Raw genomic sequence first — 23,803 nt, 5'->3', positions numbered from 1 at the left:
ATTAGGGCTGTCAAGAGATTAACAAAATGAATCACGATTAATTGCGCAATTAAAAATATTAATCACGATTAATCGCGCTGTTAAAGAGTAATAGAATACCATTTATTTAAATATTTTAGATGTTGTGTACATTTTCAAATACATTGATTTCAATTATAACACAGAATACAAAGTGTACAGTGCTCACTTTATGTTTATTTTTTATTACAAATATTTGCACTGTAAAAAACAAAAGAAATTGTATTTTTCAATTCACCTACTACAAGTACTATAGTGCAATCTTTTTATCATTAAAGTTGAATTTACAAATGTAGAATTCTGTACAAAAAAAATAACTGCATTCAAAAAATCAAACAATGTAAAACTTGAGAGCCTACAAGTCCACTCAGTCCTACTTCAGTAATCGCTCAGACAAACAAGTTTGGTTACAATTTGCAGGAGATAATGCTGCCCGCTTCTTGTTTAAAATGTCACCTGAAACTGAGAACAAGCATTCGCATGACACTGTTGTAGCCGGTATCACGAGATATTTACGTGCCTGATGCGCTAAAGATAAGATGTCCCTTAATGCTTCAACCACCAGTCCAGAGGAGATGCATCCATGCTGATGATGGGTTCTGCGCAATAACGATCCAAAGCAGAGCGGACCGATGAATGTTCATTTTCACTATCTGAGTCAGATGCCACCAGTAGAAGGTTGATTTTCTTTTTTGGTGCTTCACGTTCTGTAGTTTCCACATTTAAGTGTTGATCTTTAAGACTTCTGAATATTTTGGACGGCACTTCAGATTCTTAAACCTAGGGTCGAGTTCTGTAGCTATCTTTAGAAATCTCACATTGGTATGTTCTTTGCGTTTTGTCAAATCTGCTGTGAAAGTGTTCTTAAAATGAACATGTACTGGGTCATCATCCAAGACTGCTATAACATGAAATATATGGCAGAATGTGGGTAAAACAGAACAGGAGACATACAGTTCTCCCCCAAGAAGTTCAGTCACAAATTTAATTAACACATTATTTTTTTAATGAGCAACATCAGCATGGAAGCATGTCCTCTGGAATTTTGGCCGAAACATGAAGGGGCATATGAATGTTTGGCATATCTGGCATGTAAATACTTTGCAACGCTGTCTACAAAAGTGCCATGCGAACGCCTGTTCTCGCTTTCAGGTGACACTGTAAATAGGAAGCAGGAAACAGTATCTCCCGTAAATGTAAACAAACTTCTTTGCCTTAGTGATTGGCTGAACAAGGAATAGGACGGATTGGCCTTGTGAGTGCTAAAGTTTTACATTGTTTTGTTTTTGATTGCAGTTATGTAACAAAAAAAATCTACATTTGTAAATTACACTTTCACAATAAATAAAAAGATTGCACTACAGTACTTGTATGAGGTGAATTGAAAACTACTATTTCTTTTATCATTTTACAGTGCAAATATTTGTAATAAAAAATAATAATACAAAGTGAGCACTGTACACTGTGTATTCTGTGGTGTAACCGAAATCAATATATTTGAAAATGTAAAAAACATACAAAAATATTTAATACATTTCAATTGGTGTTCTATAGTGATTAATCTGCAGCGTGATTTTTTTTAATCGTGATTAATTTTTTGTAGTTAATCGTGTGAATTAACTGCAATTAATCGACAGCCCTCAAAATAATTAAAGATAAGTTCAGATACTACACCTGGCCCTGAGCCTTCCTAGCAATTTTGTGACTTTACAATCCCATTTTTCATGGTTTTAAAATATTTTTCTTCTTCCTGTTTCTCTGTGATAGACCCATACAGAAGAACAGGGAAACACTGAAACTGACTGCAAGCAAAGTGCTCTGAGCTGTGCAAAGTAAACTAAAATATAATAAGAGAAGCTAAAATCCACTTCTCAAAATTCCCCAAAGCTGTAAAACTACAAAACCCCTTAGTGACTGTTGGCCTATTGCCCCCGCCCCCCCATCCCCCCAAGAGTTCCTGGCTTGTTGGACAACTGACCATTGCAAAACTTTGGTAGCTATCAGCAAGTACTCACAGACCCTAGCACAAGCAACCGGGCTCACCATTTCACAGCAAGAGGCTGCTGAACACCTGAAGATCCCACCTACTGCCCTCATCTTTTTCTGCAACATGAGTTTGTTGAGCTTCAAAAGGTTAAAAAAAAACAAACCCTGAGATAACCATCTCCAAGTCCTTAGGCTAGACCCAGGCATAATGATGTGATCATAATGATCAGGAGTTTGGTTGGGACTGCTATCAAAAATCATTTTGCTGATTCAACCACAAATGCTAAGCTGACTCAGAACACAGAACTTAGGTATTGCAGAGGCCTGTGTGCTGCTCCTCTGCACGGGGAGAGATTTCACCCAGTGAGGTTATTATCAATGCATGTGGTCTCTTTTTAATGTGATTTTTAAAAAATAACTCTGTGCTTTGCTTGCTACTTGATAAATGTATAATTAAATCACTGTTGGCTGGGTGACTGCAAAAGCTGTTGAAGCCTAATACTCCATTAATATTGTAAGGGCTTATTTGTTTTGCATGTATTGCAGTAAAACAATATTTTTTTTAATCCTTTTGAGAAGTCAAATAGCCATTTATAAATAGTGCATGTGTGAGAAGTCCCAGGCTTCAATGGGAATCAACTTGCATGAGTTAGAATATTCGCATGAGTTAGAATATTCACATGAGTAAGGGGCTGCAGGATCAAGTTCTAAATCAAATTAAAAATTAGTTAGAAGTGGGGCAAATATTTAAATTTCTTATCCCTTAAAGGAGAGAATTTCGTTGAGTCTTCAATGTCAAATAGAGCTTATTAATTCTTAGAATGGTACCTGTTTTACTTGTCTTTTGGAGATGTGTTCTATGGCACCATCTATCTTTGCACAATAATGTTCAACCGGCTGCTGGCTTGTGAATCTGCCTATCAGATTAATCTACACTTTTATTTTGTGACTGAGCAAGAAAAGAGCTCAAACTTCCTAGAATTTTGCAAAGTGTTTTTGGTGACATGATCTACAATGTTTACTTTTTCTTTAAAATTAGAGCTAGTCAATTAAATGTTCCAAGCCAACAACAGACAGCAAATGTAATAATACATTTATATACTTAAATATCAGGTGACATGACATAAATATATTTTAGATGTTTCTTAGTAGTGGTATAGTAAAATCAGTTATTCTTTATTTCAGGGTCGTTGCAGGTGATGAATAAGACTAGAAGGATCATGGAGAATGGAGGTGCTACCTTCATCAACGCCTTTGTAACCACCCCAATGTGCTGCCCATCTCGGTCCTCCATGCTGACAGGGAAATACGTTCACAACCACAACATATACACCAACAACGAAAACTGCTCTTCTCCTTCCTGGCAAGCAACGCATGAACCACGTACCTTTGCAGTGTATCTCAACAACACTGGCTATCGGACAGGTAAGAGACAGTTCTTAGGCTTTAAATCTCTGCCTAAAATGAGGCAAAAGTGTCTCGAACTAGGTTTAAGGAGCAAAGCAGTGGCTCAGTGTTGGAGCAGGGAAAAGGTGTGTGTCATGAGTGAGGGTAGCACTGCCTATTTGTAATGGTTTAGCCAGATTTACAGCCAAAGACTGAATAAGGAATCCCACTTGTACTGGGAAGCATATTTTCATATCTGGATGTCTCAGGTGAGGACTAGGCTGTTGAGCAGTTACACCTAGGTGAGAGATGCGCATCATCATGGCCGTGTGATTCTGAGCCAGCAGCTCTTGCCATGATTATGGTCAGTATTAAGGCCAAGTTGTGGAGAAGCAGTTATGAGGGAAGATATTTGGGCCACTGCAGAAACTGATACCAGAGACCTCACAGGAGTGAAGATGTGTATGGTGGGGGTGAAACAAGATGAAGATGAGAATTTAAACTTTAGTGTGGGGTAATCTTCACTTTCATTCTCTGAAACTGAACAGAAACATATATTTAAGGCAGCGGTTTTCAAACTTTTGTACTGGTGACCCCTTTCACATAGCAAGCATCTGAGTGTGATCCCCCTTATAAATTAAAAACACTTTTTAATATATTTAACAACACTATAAATGCTGGAGACAAAGTGGGATTTAGGGTGGAGGCTGACAGCTCCCAACCCCCCATATAATAACCTCACGACCCCCTGAGTGGTCCTGACCCCCCAGTTTGAGAACCCCTAATTTAAGAATTGTTCTGGTGAGTGGCAATAAGATTTGATAGTTTTCTTGTAAATTCTTGGTAGTTTTCTGTAGTCGAGCGCTCCCTTTTCTATCTGCAAAGAACTCTTCTTATTCCTCTCATCTATGCTTCAGCTTGATGTAAAACCTCCAGTTCATATATGCATCATCGATCCTTAAGAATAAGTCTGTAAATATTTTAGGCTCCAGCCTGACTCTTTTATAAAGATACAGGAGCTGTGCAAGGTATCAGGGTACAGTTTGTCTAGTTGTATTGTTTGAACATAAAGACTCTCCTTCATGAGACCAAAGAAGCACAAATCTTTACAAGGTATTTGGAGGCAAAGAAGTTTGTGTCCGCTAACAGGTTAGGCACAGGATTTGATTACTTTTGAAGCATACAGTGAGAGAATGAATGTCTCTTTATACCAATTCTCCTAGCACTGCTGCATTTAACATCCTAAAATCTATTTGCTTCCACTTCATCTCCCTCCCCACAATACAACTCTCTCTGGCAAAGCTGGCAGTCCTGCAGAGCTCCTTGATCCTGTTTAAAATACAAAACCGAACAAGCATTTTTATCCTCTTTAGGCCTAATTCTGCCACTGTCACTCACACTGAATATTACTTTGAGAAGTTCAGTTGATTTCAGTGAGATTACTAGTGAAGTAAAATACTGCTCAACATGAGTAAGGGTGGCAGGATGAGGCCCTTTGTTTTTCTGCTGTATGTGGGTCTTAGATGTTAAAGTCAGCTCTGTAGCACTGCCTTCAAATTCTGGATTAAGTGCTAGAAACATTTCCTGATTTATAGATTAGTAATCCACATCTGACCTGTTTCACAAACCTTTACCATATCCACCTGAAAAGCTGCTCAGAGTTTTTAAAGTGTTTGCTATCTGGCTAGCTAATTTAGGGTTCTGTACTGCCACTCATCACTAAAAGTATCTGAATGCCTTCCATGTAAAATTGATAGCAATAGCAGACTCCCTTGTGAGATAAAAGCTCGGGTTCCCTGGGCAAACTTAATTTGCTTCCCTTGTATGTATGCATTATGATACAGTCTTTGATTACATGATCACATGCTATTTGTGTGTGTGATTTCCTAACTTTTAAAAAAAAATATGGAAAAAACAGAAAATCCATCACGTGACACCACATTGTCACCCACATGGTTCATCAGCAAGGTTGGAACATTTAGATCTATCACGGACCCCTACTACTTAAGATAAAGGAATGTTGGATAGAAGTAGCAGGTTGTCAGGCTCTGTGCAGACCAATACTAGGGGGGCTTCACAGATATTTGCTGCCAGCAGAGAAATGGTGAGACTAAGCAATCTTAGGTTCCATTCCAGGCTCTAGGAGTATGCTTTTGTGGAGACAGACCCTTCAATCTATCTCCTCCCACCCCAAGTTTGATCCCTTCTGCCCTATTCCCTCCTGCCTGTCCTGTTCTTTGCCACTCCTGTCTCCTCATCTCAGTCCCATTCTCCTCACCTAGGCAGTCCATTCTCCATTCCTCACGCTTCTCACCCAGTTCCAGTCTCCTTGCCCATCAAGCCCTGGTGTCCCCAACAAGTAAACCCTGCTTCTCCAAACCTCTTTACCCAGCCATTCCCAGGCCCCTTCCCACCCTGACCTCCAGTAACCTCCCTGCCCACATTCCCTGTTCCAGCTGGCTTCCAGTCCCAATCTCCCTCCCTGGGCTCCTTGAATCTCAGAGTCTCCCCCCACTGCTTCTTCGCTCCTTGTCCCAGCCTCTTTCCTGGGCTCCCAGACTCAGTTGCCCTCTCCCCTTTTTGCCAGCCTCCAGTCCCAGCTTCCATCCCCTCCCAAGTTCCTTATTCCAGTCTACTTCTCCATGTCTACTCCCCAGGTCCATGTGTTGGTCTTCTGCTTTAGAATCAGGCAGCTTTCCTTCTCCACACACAATTGCCAACTGTCACACAGTAAATAAGCACCCCAACTTTCACAATAAGCCAGAAATCAAGCAAATCTCATTTCAAAACAAGGCCAAAACAAGCCAATCCCTAAGAACCCCAACACTCTATGTGACTAGATCCTCCCGGCCTGCAGTCTGGGACTGTGTTGGGCCTGCTGTGCACCCCTTACTCCCTCCTACCCCACCCTTGCACCTGCTTGCCGGGAGCCAATCAAAAAGAAGAAGCAACAAGCTACAAGCCAAAAACTAGCCAACAAGCAACTCACAAGCCAATTAAGCCAAAAACAAGCCCAATGTCTGCATTTTTTTCACAGGTTTGGCATGTCTGCCTCCACATTGCCTGGGTCAGCAGGGGGCAGATCATTGAGAGCAGATGAGAGACAGGCTCTTGCTCTCAGTTCTGGTGCTGACTTGGCACAGCCCTGAGCTGCCACTGCAGGGAAAAACCTGCTAAACCCCAGGCTGGAACATGCTTAGTGCTGACAGGATTTTTAGGGAATCCAGGAAGTCTCAACTGATTTTTTTCAAAGGCTTGTAACTAGGCCAGATTTGGGCGGAGTTTTGCAGGGACAGCAAAAAGCACATCCCCGACAGAAAGATCACCCCCCACTTTACAAATTTCAAGTCCCTGCTCCAAAGAATGGGGGTGCTAGGGCTTTTCAAAGAAAAGCTCACAGAAATTTTAACATGGTAAAAACCTAGCCTTGTTATTGGAAATGGCTACGGTTTTGGTTGAAAAATTCCACTTGAGGCAGACAATTGACATATAAAATTTCAGCCCAAACAATTAAAGTATGGCAAAGTTATAAGCCAATGAAAACAGTCTTATAACGGGAAGGACTGTGCAACCCTAAAAAATGCGTGGTGCTACCAGCCGGGCCTATAATAAAGGCATTTTGTTTATATATATAAAGACTGGGCTAACAACCTGTGTATCCAAGTTATAGTTATTAAACCCTAAATATTTTATGGTTACAATTATAACACTGACAGATAGTGGGAAATACCCCCAAAGCTGTAAAAATAGAAAACCTGAGTTCTTCATAAGGTACTACGGTTAAGTTACAGAACTGGGAGCTAAGAATCTGAGACTATTTCTGGCACTATCACCGACTTCCCTTATGACTTTGGGCAAGCTGTAGGTTAAACTCATTTTTGTACCTCAGTTTCCCCATATGCATAAGTGGAATACCGCTTATAATATTCCGCAGCAGTGTTGTGAACCTTAATTGTTGTTTGTGATTTGATAGAGGTACTATAATGTTGCAAAGTAGTGTTGTAACCAGGCAAAAAACCTCTGGAGAGAAAAAAACTAAAGGTTTCAGTTTTGAAATTGTTGTTAGGTTAATGGGAAGAAAGTGAGGAGGAGGTGACTGGAATAGTACTGGCCTTTCAGTTGTGTTGGGCTCTGTCCCCAAAAGCATTGAATCATTCTGCGTCAGTACGGAAATCTCATACAAACAGTTCTTTGCAACTCCAGTAAATGGTTTCCTGATAGCTAGTTTTGTTCAAGGAAGTTGGCTGTCTACCTAAACCAGTTGTCTGGGTCACGATGAGTAAACCTTACTGTGCTATGTGTTTTTAGAGGTGTGGTGGGTTTTTTATGGGTTGGTTGTTTGGGTTATTTTTTTTTGTTTTATTATTTGTTTTGTTAAAATCAGAAATGTCCCTGCAAACATTTTTGATGGGTAGCTGCAGCCTGTATGCAATAAATGTCCTTTGGTCTGTGAAAGACTAGGGATGTCTCTGCAGTGCATTTACACTGTCTAGCTGTATGACACCCACTGGCACAGATGGTAGTGACATGACTAATTCTGTGATGCAGTGTCTTCAAAATAGTCTGATAGTAAGAAAGAGATTGGGAAAAGATCTTATATAAAATATATTTGATATTGCAAGATGGTGAATCTTAGTAAATTATGAAAATCTCACCCTCAGAATCCACAAAATTCCTGGGTCACATTCTCCCAAGGCTTGCACCTGGGCAACCCCTTAGATACCATTATTTTAGGCCCCAATCCAGTTCAAGACCTTTTGCTAATTGTTAGGGAGAAAGGTAAAAATCAATGACAAGCTTGAAGGAGTGCATTTATACTAGATACTTGCGCTTCGCCAAATGTTTATCTTTTGCAGTGACAAAAACATTCCAAAGCCATAAGGATATCCAGATAACTGCTCACCTTGCCATGTTATTATTTGCATAAACTTCATTGAACATTGTCACACAGACTGCAGTTATTCCAATGTAGCAAACTACTATACATGTCATGAAAAATAACACCGTGTCCTGGGAACAGTTAGTAAAACTGCCAAAATGCAGATAAAACCTGTCTTATTAAAATGCAAAAATCAGCATTTATCTTTGCTGTTGTCCCCGTGGGGTCCATTACACACAATAGTGAAAAGATGTCCCCTGAAAATTGCATTGCTTTTTAGTGAGACTTTTTACCCATTGAGCCATAATCTGTTTTATTCATTACAAATAGAAATGGCTTCCTAAGCCCCATAGCTTTGCTGAGCTGCTTCTAAAAATGTGCATTGCCTGAGGCTACAATCTAGTCCAGTAGTTCCCAAACTTGTTCTGCCGCTTGTGCAGGGAAAAGCCCCTGGCGGGCCGGGCCGTTTTGTTTACCTGCCGCGTCAGCAGGTGAAATTAAAAATAAACAAAAATCCACCCTGGCCCCCGCCCATAAAAAACAGCCTGAGGCAGAAAGAATGGAAAATTTCAGCCCAAATGGTTAAAGTTTGGCAAAAATGTAAGCAACTGAAACAGGGGGCCTTATAATGGAAAGTGTCAGCCAGCCTTAATTATAGGCGATGGTACCAGCCCCACCTATCATAACAGTTTAATGACAATATTTTGATCCCAGGATCTGAAGGTTCTCAGTTCTCTGATCTATAGGGGAAGCAGGTTAGTATTATGTTCCTTTTACAGATGGGAAACTGAGATATGGGAAGTGACACAACTTTCCCACGGTCACTCAGTGAATTGGTGGCAGAGCTGGGAATGGAAACCAGTACTCCTGACTACAGTCCTGTGCTTTAGCTACAAGATTACCATTTATTTTACATGTCTCTGCAGTGTTTTCCCTCTCTTTGTTCCAGTCTCTTTCTTAGCTCTCTTTTTTTTTTCTTCTTTACTGTTGTCTCTCTCTTTGCCTACTGTTTGGCCCTTCCCTATGGCTTCTCTTCCGACAGTGCCTCCTCTTCCATATTTCTCCCCATCAGTCCTTTCTCTCGTTAAGTTTCTTTGTAACCCCTCTGGTTCTGTGAGAGATTCACATCTTAGCTGCCTTCTGGTGGTGAAATATGCAGATTCTCAGCACGACCGCAGTGCTGCCAACCATAGAGGTTTTTAAAGCCCGGCTTGACAAAGCTCTGCTGGGATGATTTAGTTGGGGTTGGTCCTACTTTGAGCGGGGGGTTGGACTAGATGACCTCCTGAGGTCTCTTCCAACCCTTATCTTCTATGATTCTATTCCGCCCTACTTCCTGCCTTGTGGTTCTCCCCTAAGAGTCACAGGGGGAGCAGTGAGAGGGGAACAGGAGGGAGACGTAGCCACCTACTAAGTAGTCCCAGGGTAGCCTCCAGTAGCTGGGAGGAGGAGGAGTTGACAGAAAATCTTGCTCACTGTATTCAGGCCTTGCTTATGAGTAAGGCTACGTTTTAGTCATGGGTTATTTTTAGTAAAAGTCACGGACAGGTCACGGGCAATAAATAAAAAGTCACAGCCCCATGACCTGTCCATGACTTTAATTAAAAATACCTGTGACTTAAGCTTACCTGCTGGGAGGTGGGCGCTCCTGAAAACTGCTGCTGAGGGTGGGAGTCTGAGGCCCCGCTGTAGCTGGGGTGGGGGAGCCTGGGGCCCCCTGCCACTGGAGGGGGGCGGCTTGGGGCCCCCTGCCGCTGCTGGGAGGAGTGGCCTGTGGCCCCACTGCCGCTGCCATTCCAGCTGGGGGCAGCCCAGGGTCTCCCCGCCACCACCACTGGTCCAGGCGGGGGGCAACCCAGGGCCCCACCACCGCTGGTCCGGGCTGAGGATAGCCCGTGGCCCTGCCACCACCACCAGGGAAGCACCGGGGACAAGCTGCCTGGGGCTGCCAGAGTAGCATCCGGTGCGGCTGGCCCCTGGGCTTCCCCAGCTGCTGGGGTGGTCCTGAGGTCAGCTGCACCAGTGCTGAAAAATTCACGAAGGGCATGGAAAGTCACAGAAGCCGTGACCTCCGTGAATGATTCGCAGCCTTTCTTATGAGTGAAATTCCGCTGGCATGATAGTGGCATCAAGGCCAATGTGTGACTGTCACTCCAGATGAATGACACTTGACAGGTATGTAAACCAGATGGATCATACTAATCAAGAAGTGTTGCATCCAATATGAGGGAATTCTATATTAAACCTCATCAAATATAAAGAAGAACTGATTACAGAACTAGCAATTAATGGTAACTTAGGTACAAGTGATCATGACTTGATCACTTTGTAATGTGCAAACAGAATAAAGTCCAGACCAGTGATATAAATATATATTTTGGTGCTTTAAAAGAGCCAATTTCACAAAGCTGAAAATAATTATGAACCAAATCAGCTGGGAGGAGGAATTTCATCAGAGAAATGTAAATGGTATATGACACTTTACTAAATGGCCAAGAAGCCACAGTTGAGGAAGAAGGCCATATTGGTTAAAAAACTGACCTGGTTCAGAGGGAAAGTGAAGGCAGCTATGAAAAAAGAAAGAAAGAAAGATACATTACATTATATATAATATATATAAAAAACAATTGAAGAAAGGGGAATTAGATAGTAATGGATATAAATTAGAAGCTAGGAATTATAAAAAATTGACAAGGGAAGCAAAGGGACAGAAGGAGAAATCTATGACCAGTAAAGTGTAAGGACAATAAGGAGGCATTGTTAAAGTATATTGGGAACAAAAAGAATTCTAGCAATCGTATTGGTCCATTACCAGTTGTAAATTATAGAATTATCAATAATGATGCAGAAAAGACAGAACTGTTCCATAAATATTTCTGTTCTGGGGAAAAACAGATGATGTAATATCAAATGATAACATTCTTTCTTTTCCACCATTATCTCAGGAAGATGTTAAACAGCAGCTACTAAAGTTAGACATATTTAAATCAGCAGATATGGATAACTTGCATCCAAGAGTTTTAAAAGAGCAAGCTGAGGAGCTCGCTGGAACATTAATGTTGATTTTGTAATAAGTCTAGGAACACCAGGGAAGTTCCAGAAGATTGGAAGAAAGCTAATGTTGTGCCAATATTTAAAAAGGGTAAACAGGCTCACCTGGGTAATTATAGACTTGTCAGTCTGACTTAGATCCCAGGCAAGATAATGGAACAGCTGATACAGGACTTGATTAATAAAGAATTAAAGGAGGCTAATAACATTAATGCCAGTCACAATGGGGTTTATGGAAAATAGATCCAGTCAAACTAACTTTATGTCTTTTTTGATGAGATTATAAATTTGGCTGATGAAGGTAATAGTGTTGATGTAATATACTTCTGTAAGGCATTTGAATTTATAATCACATTTGATTAAAAAACTAGAAAGATATAAAATTAACATAACACACATTAAATGGATTAAAAGGTGGATAACTGATAGGTGTCAATGTAATTGTAAACAAGGAATAATATGAAATAGGTATGTTTCTAGTCGGGTCCTGCTGGGATCTGTTCTTGGTCGCATTCGATTTCACGTAATTATTAATGAGTTGGAAGAAAACATAAAAACATCACTGAAAAAGTTTGCAGATGACACAAAAATTGGGGAAGTGGTAAATAATTTAAGAGGATATGTCACTGATACAGAGCGATCTGGATCGCTTGGTAAACTGGGTGCAAAAAACAATATGTGTTTTAATATGTAAACATCTGTATGTGTACATCTAGGAACAAAGAATGTAGGCCATACCTACATGACGGGGGACTCTATCCTGGGAAGCTGTGACTCTGAAAAAAATATTTGGGGGTCCAGGTGGATAATCAGCTGATCATGATGTGGCTGTGGCCAAGAGAGCTAATGCAATCTTTGGATGCATAAATAGGGGAATTTCAAATAGGAGTAGAGAGTTATTTTACCTCTATGTTTAGCACTGGTATGACTGCGGCTGGAATGCTGTGTCCAGTTCTGGTGCTCAGAATTCAGGAAGGATATTGATAAATTGGAGAGGTTTTAGACGAAAGCCACATGAATTAAAGGATTAGGAAAGATGCCTTAAAGAGTATGTCTACACAGAAAATTAAGCCTGGGCTTGAGCCCCTAACCCCCTTGTTTCCACACACCAATTGTGTTAATCTAGGACTCGAACCTAGGGCTGCAGGACCCTGCAGGGCCCAAGCGCGTGTTAAGCCTATTGCTTTCCTGTGTGCACATGGCCCCAGCTTGACTTGGGTCCCGGAAGTCTTCTGGATGTATCCCATAGTTCCTTAGTCCTGTCTACGCTGACAATCTGTGATGCAGTCTATTGCACTCTGTTGCAAATGGAAGTCACACCTCCATTTGCAAAGGTCAGCCGCTCAGATCAGTGTTAACCCATTCTTCTGAAGATAATTAGGACATGAGTCTCCAGAGCTGTCAATCTATTAAAATGAAGCCTTGCAATTCTTAATTTTTAAAATGGGGTGTTCAAAGAAGGTGTTTTTTTCTGTTGTTTTTATATATTTTTGTCTGTTTGTTTTGAAGTTTGACATAAAATGAAAGTGTCAGAGGAAAAACACACACCACTGGTTATGGAGCAGTGAATGTGCCCCCTCTGCACCCTGGAAGGCAGGGATAAGGGATCCCAGGGAGAATGGCTTCCACTCGCTACTCTGACCGTGCACCCAGCCCAGGCACCCCTGCACATGCCAAAGGAGATCAGACTGAACATTCTGATATTTTCCCCTTTTTCCAGCACTTTCAAATTCAAATGGTGAAGCTGGCATGGTAACCTCCCCCGCCCTCCACTGGGAATTGTTTTGTAAACCTTCCCACACATGTGCTTTTTGTTCAGATTGAATTTGGTGTTTCCCTAGCTGCTTCCATTTCCTGGTTAAAAACAGCGTTTGTCATGTCTGAGGTACAATTCAGAACAACACCGGGGAACTATAGGCAATTTACCAGCATAGGGACTTTGCCTGTGGGAAGGGAAACATCCTCTTGGTCACTCACCCGCAAAGGAGTCTGGCTTGGTGTGCACAGGAAAGCCCCTCATTTCTGACTGCTGATGAGGTAGACAGTGGAAAGTGTATCCACTGAAGGATTCACCCACTCTTCATTCCCCTCTGGGAACTGGTATGAGGAACTGCAGTCACTTGGGGTGTTGGGGTGAAGGAAGAAATAGCAAATGAATGGACCTGACTTCTGAGAGTTACCAGCTCTGGATAAAGGAGGTAGCTTCTGGCAATAGATCAGGAGCAGCTCTCAGGGAAAGAACTGTCCATGTTATTGCATGTCACTCTTAGTAGCAGCAGACCTATAGCCTGCTTCCTTGGTCCTCTCATCTCCTTCACTTCTGCCTCACAGAACCTGTAGTAACAGACTGACCTTCTCAAACTAGGCTCTTCTAAGAAGGAGCATTTTCTTTCCCAAAGACAGTGTCCTGCGTTTTTGCCCATCAGTTCCAAGGGATTGCTATGAGTCCTGCCATAGACCAATGTCCGCAACTCCTGTATCCAGCCAGGAAGTGTAGCAGTATGGCCAACTACAAACATTCAAAAATCATGAGCCAAATCCTAAACAATGTGAAATTTGGCTTACTCATGACATTCTAAAAAATTTTGGGTTTTTTAATTTACCTTCTGGGTTTTGACCATATAGTCCATTTTCAGACTTTTCTCTACAACCATGATTGCTAGAAACTTATTCATTTTAAATGAAAAGTAAGAGTCTCATATGATCACATGACTCCAGGAGCTGGGGCTTAAGAAAAACATCTAAAATCAGGAGAGTTGGCAACAGGGTCTGGGAAACACCTCATTTTAATTTTAAAAATATGAAACTATTAATATTGGCGGTTATTTTATCTGAATTTCAGACGTGCAACATCTTGACTCATATTAACACATTTTTATGTTGATGTGGTCCACAGTAAAATAGGACCCTTCATTCACATATTTATGCTTTTGAGATGAACTAGAAAATTGAGAGTGAAAAGCCAAAGTTTCCCTGATGTATGTGCCTTTTTTCTCCTTCACAGCTTTTTTTGGGAAATACCTCAATGAATACAATGGCAGCTACATCCCTCCTGGGTGGAGAGAGTGGGTTGGATTAATCAAGAACTCTCGCTTCTATAATTACTCCGTTTGTCACAATGGCTACAAAGAGAAACATGGATTTGATTATGCAAAGGTATGGTCCAGACACATTTACCTTTGATTGATTACACGTAAAGAGTACATGTGTCATTTTCTCACAGTCATAGAATCAGATAATTTGAGATCAGTTTCTCAAATTTAAAGGCGCCATTGTAGAATGAATAAAAAGCTACAAAGGGTCTTTAATCTGGTCTCTCTCTCTCTCTCTCCCTCCCTCCCTCCCTCTCACAGAAATGGATGGCTCCATGTAAGAATAAAGGCCGTTCTTGAAGAAAATATTGTGTCTTGTGTTGCTGATCTCTTATGTTAAGATGATGGTATAGCTGAGTATTGCTAGTTATTAGCCATATTAAGCAAAGCTTATCTGGCGCTGTTTTCCATTATACTGGGGGAGCGGGGGCGGGGGAAGGAAATAGTGTGTCTGTGGTGTCAGGCTCTGGGTATGAGAATGAGAATAGATAAGTGCAAAAAACAAGGGTTAGACAACTTCAGACTTTGTTTGCACTCCTGACAACATTTGGAATGTATGCCAAGGAGACCTGCCAACTGCAGTGAGATTTCTCAGAAGTGTGTAGCACTGGAAATTCTGTAGTTTCCAAATCACTTTATGCAAGCTGGAATTTCCTCAGAATGGAGCTCGTGGAGGATGATACAGATGTTGCAGCTGTAGTTTCTGACCCATGTAATGAGATTTCATTGGAAGCTCACAATAGCTGTTTCTGATTTCCCCACCCATAGAAATTACATGACACTGATACAAAGTGTAAAAAAGAAAATAAAGAATACTGGTTAGTTATAAATTCCTTCCACATCCTCTGTGTATAGCAAGAATGTATAATGTTTATGAAAATAGGAAGAAAATTAAGAGAACAATAACCCATTCAATGACCTCCTCTCAGGGTAATTCATTTTACGGGACTGAGATATCAAAAATTACCAAAATACTGGTGCCCTGGTAGGTGACCGGATCATCATGGTTCCTATAAATAAGAAGTCAGTCTCTTTCACATCATTACAGGAGCATTAACATCTAGACTACTTTATCTGCTGTGTGTGGGGGGGAAATGGGGGAAAAGAGAGAGAGAGATTACAGCTGGTTGGCTTGTCCTAACACTGACATGCAAGGGACACAGATCCAGTCCCTCAGGCACTGCTTTTGCAGCTGTTTGGGGTCTTGAATTCACAACATGTGATTAGTCATGCCTGAAAGTGCTTGAATTTGCAAACATCATCTCGGAACTTTCTCAATGAAACTCACACTAGACCGCCAGGCCAACAAAGAATGCTTAGAGGTGGCAGGTGGTTTAATTTAAGTTTTCATCTTTTTTTCTTCTTTCCATTTCCTCCCTTTCCCTTGTAGACTTCCATTTGCCACCTTGGCTGCAAGTTAAGCCAGTTTATTAGCAAGTAACAACCTTAACCTCAGCAGCTGCAATTCTTTATGTTGTATAATTAAAAGAACAGACCCTGCAGGAATTCAAGTACTCCCTATATTTATATGTTTAAATGCAATTTCTTTGATAAAGACATTCCTAGGCAACCAGATTTTTTTAATATGTTCAGTATTGTAGCCTTCTCCCAGGTCGCACAGAGACAAATCTATATTTTGAAGAAAGCACATAATAAGGACTTAGATGTAAATATGAAATGATATTAGGTATGGGTGGTTTCTTGCACTTTGGTATCATTATGTTTTGTCGAAGAGCTTTATTAACAAAATTTAAGTAGTATATATCGGCTCTATTTTATGTGCTGGAAAACACCATGTTGCCAAGTCTGGTAATCATATTCAGTTAATACAACCTGTTTTATGGGTAAGAGAGTTTTGCAAAATACACTCCCATCTAATATGCCTTCCTAAGAAAGTAATTAGTGCCTGGTGTGTTCTGTGTTCTTTATGATCATGTGCCTCTTTGAAGGTACGTTTTTACTTCCTGATCTAAGCGCTAATGATTGCTTGGTATAACATAATACTGTGATCTGATTAATGATGCACTTTGTAATTTTTATTTTGTGTTAAATGTATGTTACAGGACTACTTCACAGACTTAATCACTAATGAGAGCATTAATTACTTCAAAATGTCTAAGAGAATGTATCCCCATAGGCCCATAATGATGGTTATCAGCCATGCTGCCCCTCACGGCCCTGAGGATTCTGCACCACAATTTTCAGAGCTCTATCCAAATGCTTCGCAGCACATGTAAGTAAAATTTGGCTTCTGCCAACTCTGGGTATGTGTATTGCTTCTTATTGTTTTTCATGGAGATGCTGCAGGACCATACATTTGAGGGATCTGTAGTGAGTAGCAAATATAACTCCTTTTTAGTCCAACTGTATGTTGTACTGTGCTTGTTCCTTTAGGGACGTACGATGCCAACTTTTACCATCGTGAGGAACTCTTTTCTCTGGGGAAGTGGTGTAAGACTAAGAGCTCTTTATTAGAGAAGTACAAGGCTCTTGGCCATTTTGTTAAGGCAGCTTCTTACAATATGTTGAAACAAGTAGACACTGTGAGAACCTTCTGCAAAGGTATTACTTCCTTCATGTTCCTCTAGGATATAGTTTTCCTGAGAGCTGGTTAACTGAATATGTTTGTTGTGGCATTGTCCTTCGGCAGCTTTTGTGCAGATGTTCACACCAGGCTTGCTTACGGAACAGCAATAGCCTGGTTCCCAAGCAGCCTGTCAGTCTGTGTTTTTAAATAACATGCTGCTTATTATTTTTGGAAGGTGGTTCTACTGTTCTAATGACTGTCCCTACTGGCTTTGGGTCCAATAAATTATTAATTAAAAGGTTTTGCATTTATCTGAGGAAATGAGGACACGTGTACAACGTCCCTTTTTGTGTGTTGTTCTACAGGTATATATTCTAATGTGTGTAAGTAGGTGATAGGCAGCAGCAGACCCAAATGAATTTATTTTTGTTTTAGATTATAACATAGGAGGAGTTCTGACTGGAACTCTCCTGGTCTAACCCCCTAGATATGGATTATGCATATTCTTTTCACAGTGTGAAGTACAGGAATTGTTCCAATTACCCTTTGCCCTTTCATTCATGATCATGTGGACCAATTTAGACTCATAGAAGATTAGGGTTGAAAGAGGAGATCTTCAGGAGGTCATCTAGTCCAGGGGTTCCTTGATGAGGCCGCCTCAACATGCTATAAAAATGCGAGGGCCCAGCGTGGGTGGGGAACTGGGGGCTCCAGGCCGGGGTGGGACCTTTGGGCGAAGGCATAGTTTTACTTCTATTGGCGGAGGGGCAAGAGCTGGCAGGGCTTGAGCCAGCTCTTCACAGCGGGGTCCAGGGAGGGAGCGAGCGCCACCTCCACACCCTGACTCACTCAGGAAGCCACCCAGCCTGTCTGGGCTGTGGGGGGATGCAACCAAAAAATATAACTCAAAGAGGGGATTCAGTTCAAAAAGTTTGAAAATTGCTCAGGGTGCAGGGAAGGGGTAGCTAGGGGCTGTGTGCATGCAGGTGGGTAGCTCAGGGTGCAGGGAGGGGGTAGCTGGGGCTGTGTCCAGGCAAGGGGGTAGCTCAGGATGCAGGCAGGGCATAGCTAGGGGCTGTGTATGAGTGTGGGGGGGGGCTTCCAGCTTCATGGGGGCAGGGGGAGAGCGCGCTGGGGCTCTTGGCTCCTGGCTTGGGGTGGGGGGCGATTTGCCAGTTTCAGCCGCTCATCGCTCCCGGCTTTGTGGTGGTGCTGGGGTGGGGGTGGGGGGCACACTGGCTTTAGCCTATGTCTAGCAACTGTGGTCTGCTTTCTCCCAGACCTTTTGCTCTTTCCCTTCACTCTTTCCTGCATGTTTTTTTTCCCCTGTCTCTGAGTTTCCCTCCTCCTAGGAGCAACTACAGGCTACTTCACCTGCAGCTCCTATCTGCTGCCAACTTCCTGGCTTTATTCTAGCCCCTCCTGTTCTTCTGCTGCTGGGCTCCATCTTCAATCAGGCTTTCAGTCTCTGCTCTTCCCTAGCTGCAGCCTATCAGGTTAATTATCCTCATTTAACATGCTCTGCGTTGTGTGGGGTGAACATCACATCACACATTCATTCTCACATTTGTCAGTAGTGCAAACCAAGCCCAAATGTTCATGGCTATATTAGGCAATGGGGTAATGCCTGCCTGCTTTCACAAGTACCGGTATTGTAAGTTCAGTTGTTAAGTACGCACTTTAACGGGAAACCAGTTCTTGAGAAGAGTTCTAGATATTGGGTTTGGAATTGGTGCTATCCTTCTGTGTTCTGAGGATACAATAAGACATTGTTCACAAGTTAATGGGGCAGATTCTCTCTACCCTTTGGCAAAGAGTAGTATAATTTTCACTCTTAACTATAGCTGGGATTCATCTTAGGGGAGGCTAGGAGGTGATACTGTTAGATTTCCCTTAGGGATTGTGTTCAGCAGAGAGGCACTACATCAGCACATGTCCCTGTTGGCCTTGTCCTTCCTGTCCCTGGGATCATAGAATCATAGAATATCAGGGTTGGAAGGGACCCCAGAAGGTCATCTAGTCCAACCCCCTGCTCAAAGCAGGACCAATTCCCAGTTAAATCATCCCAGCCAGGGCTTTGTCAAGCCTGACCTTAAAAACCTCTAAGGAAGGAGATTCTACCACCTCCCTAGGTAACGCATTCCAGTGTTTCACCACCCTCTTAGTGAAAAAGTTTTTCCTAATATCCAATCTAAACCTCCCCCACTGCAACTTGAGACCATTACTCCTCGTTCTGTCATCTGCTACCATTGAGAACAGTCTAGAGCCATCCTCTTTGGAACCCCCTTTCAGGTAGTTGAAAGCAGCTATCAAATCCCCCCTCATTCTTCTCTTCTGCAGACTAAACAATCCCAGCTCCCTCAGCCTCTCCTCATAACTCATGTGTTCCAGTCCCCTAATCATTTTTGTTGCCCTTCGCTGGACTCTCTCCAATTTATCCACATCCTTCTTGAAGTGTGGGGCCCAAAACTGGACACAGTACTCCAGATAACCAGCTGAACCAGGGATAACCAGCTCATTTTAGGATCTGTCCTGCCAGGTAGAACCCAGAGGGCAGGAAGTTTCTGCTGCTTTATCCTGTTTCTGAAGACTTTATGACTGCTTGTGTTTGGAGTCTGGGTTCCTTGGCTTGCATTGGTGGAACCAATGAAGTAAATAAGTCCCCAAGGTTTAACAGTAAAGGAACATAAAAAATCCTGTTTTGTTTTGTAAGTCCATTAGAAATGTTACATGAGCTATCTGAATAGGTGAAGCTGTGGATTGTGGTTGTCCATTTGAAAATTTGCTTTGCTTTTCGTGCTTGTGCAAACTACTCTTCCTATTATCTGTATAGACCAGAAAACTGTGAAATCAAAATAGCTTTAATCTGCTAAGATGCTTGTTTTGGAAGCCAGAAAGCATGAATCAGGTGTGTCTCTTCCTGTCTACCTTGGTGGCCTGGATTTCCTGGCATCTTTGTTGTAAAGTGTTCCTTCTCTAGCTGCCACGAGAGAGAGACTTGGGTGGATTGTTTTGTATTTCTTGTGAATGACTGGGCAGGTTAAGAGTTCAGTCAGCAGACAAAGAAGTGAGACAAATTGAAGACAAACTGCCAATTTGGGTGCATGAAGCTACTAAATAGCTGGTTTCTATAGCAAAAGCATTAGCAACATGTTCTGACTAAAAGAAAGAAGCTAAGTGTCTCACACAAATATGTGGCTGTCCCTGTGAAAACAGTGCAAGGGCAATAAAATCCCTCCTGCCTGGGTTAGTGTAACTTGAACGTTTAACCCTTGGGTTTTCTTCCTTGGTGGTCAAGCATCATTTGGATCACTTTTGTCTGACCTTGGGTTACAACCATCTGACCTTCGATTTTGTTTTTAAAATGTAGTTGTGATATCGTGTTACTGTAATGCTTATCTCCAGAAAAGAAGGGAAACCAGGTCAAAAGCTGCTTGCTGGCTTTGCAAACTGAGCTGGAAGGTTAGAGACCAAAAATGCCTAGAGACCAAGAATTAAGTCTATCAGCCACATGCAACAGGAGATTCTGTTTAATAAGACAGTAGTTTAAACATGCCCTTAAATTATGTATCAGTTCATTGCTGGTTGAGAGTCTGTATTGTTTGTTGTTTAAAATATTAGCTGTTTAAAAAAATAGAGGTATGTTTGATTAGGAATGAGCTATTGGGTCACATGTATTGAGCTGCAGTATAGCTGCCATAGCAATATTTCCATTCCTCTTTGATTTCATATTTGTTTTTTTCTTTTGTGTCCTCACCTACTTGAGTGAAAGAAGAAAGTCAAATGCACACAGGTAGAAATTCTCATATTGTTTTTTAATCCTTTTTTGTCAAAAATATATATGGTAATATTGCCAAACCGAAAAGATGGACTTGCACACTGCTGTCATTTCACAGCGCTATCCTTCCACTTCCACCATACGAATGAACGCTCACACATTGAATGAAAACACTTCAAAAGACAAGCAAGACTATGAAATGCTTGCTGTGAATCCTTACTACAAATGTTCACTTGTTAACTTCAATCATCTTCAATTTAAAGTGAAAATCAAACTTTCTCATATTCGATTCAGTAAAGGATGAAATCTTTTTATAATTATGAAGAACACCGTCTCTGGGCTCTTGGAATTTTTCCTAATCCATACAGTGTTTGCAGAGTTAAAAGAATTCCTTGAGTGTTGGCTGTTGTTTGTTATCTATCCCATGTTGGCATGGTGGTCTTTTCTGAAAATATGTCATACTGCCACATCCATCCATCTACACTCAAAAAATTGTTTCCAGAGAATAAATCAGTATTTGAAAAGATTAAATACATAATGCAGGAATATGCGATTCTGCTGGCACAATGGATGTCAACCATTGTGAAGCTAGGTGGCTAGACTTTAGGAAATACTGTATTTAAATATGAAATTTACATATACAAAAGATGGCTCTATCCAGGTGTCTGTCAGTTAAAGTGGAGTCCTACTCCATGGCACAACCTAGCATTAAGGCTCTGACTTAGAGAATACTTTCTCTGGCTCCCATGAAAGTCTAAATTCTTAGTTAAACTAAGGCCACCTTACGCTTCTCTGGCACTTTAAGTCCCTTTTACCCTCCAGCATAGAGTAGTCTTAGAACAACTGTGAATTAAGCCTGAGATGTTTATAGCACTTCTGAAAGAAAATAAAATTATATGATATAAACAAACTTTAGAAGTAAAAATCCACATTACCAAAAAATGTCAGAAATGGAAATCCAGAACATTTCTTGCTGTGTTGAATAAAAAATTTTCAGCCTGACAGGAGGACCACTGTCAGAATCTATGGTTGTCTGTAACCATAAGAAACGAATTAGTACCCCAAAAATGGCATTAATGGTTTCAGAAAAGTGAAGTGGTATACAAACCAGACGTTTTTAGGATTTTAAAACTTTATTTTTTAATTTTTTTAAAAGTGTAAGGTGCTGAACTGAGAGTTCAGGTGAGTGATGTTTATTCACAATATGAGTGCAGCATGAAAAGAATCAACATAAGCTTCCCCCCAACATGCCTCAGATGCTGCCCTTCAGGTGTAATCTAGGTCTAGGGGTGAGGCAATGGTTCATTCTCCTTGCCCATTTAGTCATTGATGTGTCTGCTGAGACTGTCAACAACCTGACAATTATGGTGGTCTTTTTTGTAATGTGGGCACTTATCCACTAGAAGCTAGACTGGGATCACAAAATTACTTCGTATAGGGACAAATGAGTCTCACAAAACTGGGTGACTGGGCAACAAAATGGCAGATGAAATTCATTGTTGATAAATGCAAAGTAATGCACTTTGGAAAACATAATCCCAACTATACATATAAAATGATGGGGTCTAAATTATCTGTTAGATCCAGAAAGAGATCTTGAAGTCATTGTAGATAGTTTTCTGAAAACATACATTCAATGTGCAGTGGCACTCAAAAAAGCTAACAAGATGTTGAGAATCATTAAGAAAGGGATAGAAAATAAGACAGAAAATATCATATTGTCTCTATTAAATCCATGGTACGCCCACATCCTGAATACTGCTTGCAGATGTGGTCGCCCCATCTCAAAAAAGATATATTGAAATTGGAAAAGGTTCGGAAAAGGGTAACAAAAATGACTAGGGATATGGAACAGCTTCCATCTGAGGAGAGATTAATAAGACTGGGGCTTTTCAACTTGGAAAAGAGATGACTAATGGGGGATATAATAGAAGTCTATAAAATCATGACTGCTGTGGAGAAAGTAATAAAAAAGTGTTATTTACTCCTCCTTATTTACTCCCTTCACAAACACAAGAACTGGAAGTCACCAAGTGAAAGTTCTAGACAGCAGGTTTAAAACAAACAAGAGGAAGTATTTCTTCACACAACGCAGAGTCAACTTTTGGAACTTTTTGCTAGAGGACATTGTGAAGGCCAAGACTATAACAGGGTTAAAAAAAAAGGACTACATAAATTCATGGAGGATAGGTCCATCAATGGCTATTAGTCAGAGTGGGCAAGGATAGTGTCCCTAGCCTTTGTTTGCCAGAAGCTGGGAATGGGGGACAGGGGATGAATCACTTGATGGTTATCCTGTTCTGTTCATTCTCCCTGCAGCACCTGGCATTGGCCACCGTTAGAAGACAGGACTTTGGTCTGATCCAGTATGGCCGTTTTTATGTTCAGTGGCTCTTGTCACTACTACTCTGAGGCCTATTTGAACTGATGACCTAGACATGAATGACATGGTCATCCAGTTCGTTGGAAACATCATTTTAAAAAAAGGATTGGAAGTAGAAATGTTGACATAAATTTAATTATTGGGATTTGTTTATTTATCTCCATAACTCTCTAGCCCTCTTGCAGCAGAAACAAGACTTTCTAAAGTAAAAAGGCAATTATGTTCAATGGGTATTGTGATACAGGAGGGCCAGGGAGCAGTGGTAGAGTGCTAGAGGGGAAATATATAAGGCCAAGGCTAATTAAGGCATGGTTCCCTGTAGACTAGGGAGGGTGGCTACAGGTTAATTGGAGCACCTGCACTCAATTAAGGCCCTGTCAGGAACCTAATAAAACCCCCTGCTTCAGGCAGTCAAGGAGAAGGAGGAAGGAGAGAGGCCTGGAGCTTGGAGGTGTGCTGTGAGACTTGAAAGATCAGAGAACCGACGTAAGGGACACTCTGCCCCAGCAGGGGAGGGAGACTCCCTACCGCAGCATCTAAGGACCAAAGGTACCCCACCCAAGGGGGAAGAGGGTAAGAACCTGCAAGGGTTGAGAGGGGCTGCGGCTCAGAGTGAGGAGCAAACCCAGGTTCCTCCCCCGCTTCCCTCCTCTACCACCTTCCCGGGCCACTAGCGGGGACCTCTGCAGCTCAAGAGCAGGAG

General features: G+C 41.5%; 1 protein-coding gene across 2 annotated transcripts in view; it reads left to right on the top strand.

Moving 5' to 3' along the window:
* The window catches only part of SULF1 (sulfatase 1), a 153,369-nt gene that overhangs the window by 62,170 nt on the left and 67,396 nt on the right, over positions 1 to 23,803 (top strand). For both annotated transcript variants that reach the window (XM_073330899.2, XM_073330901.2), the window contains 3 exons: positions 3,190 to 3,429; positions 14,325 to 14,476; positions 16,476 to 16,645. In XM_073330899.2, the coding sequence (XP_073187000.2) occupies positions 3,190 to 3,429; positions 14,325 to 14,476; positions 16,476 to 16,645 (562 nt within the window). The remainder of the gene's footprint in view (positions 1 to 3,189; positions 3,430 to 14,324; positions 14,477 to 16,475; positions 16,646 to 23,803) is intronic.

This window comes from Lepidochelys kempii, chromosome 2 (genome assembly GCF_965140285.1).
Source record: "Lepidochelys kempii isolate rLepKem1 chromosome 2, rLepKem1.hap1, whole genome shotgun sequence".
NCBI classification, from domain to species: Eukaryota; Metazoa; Chordata; order Testudines; family Cheloniidae; genus Lepidochelys; species Lepidochelys kempii.
Note: the sequence above shows the minus strand (reverse complement) of the source record. Positions and strands in the feature narration are given on the sequence as shown.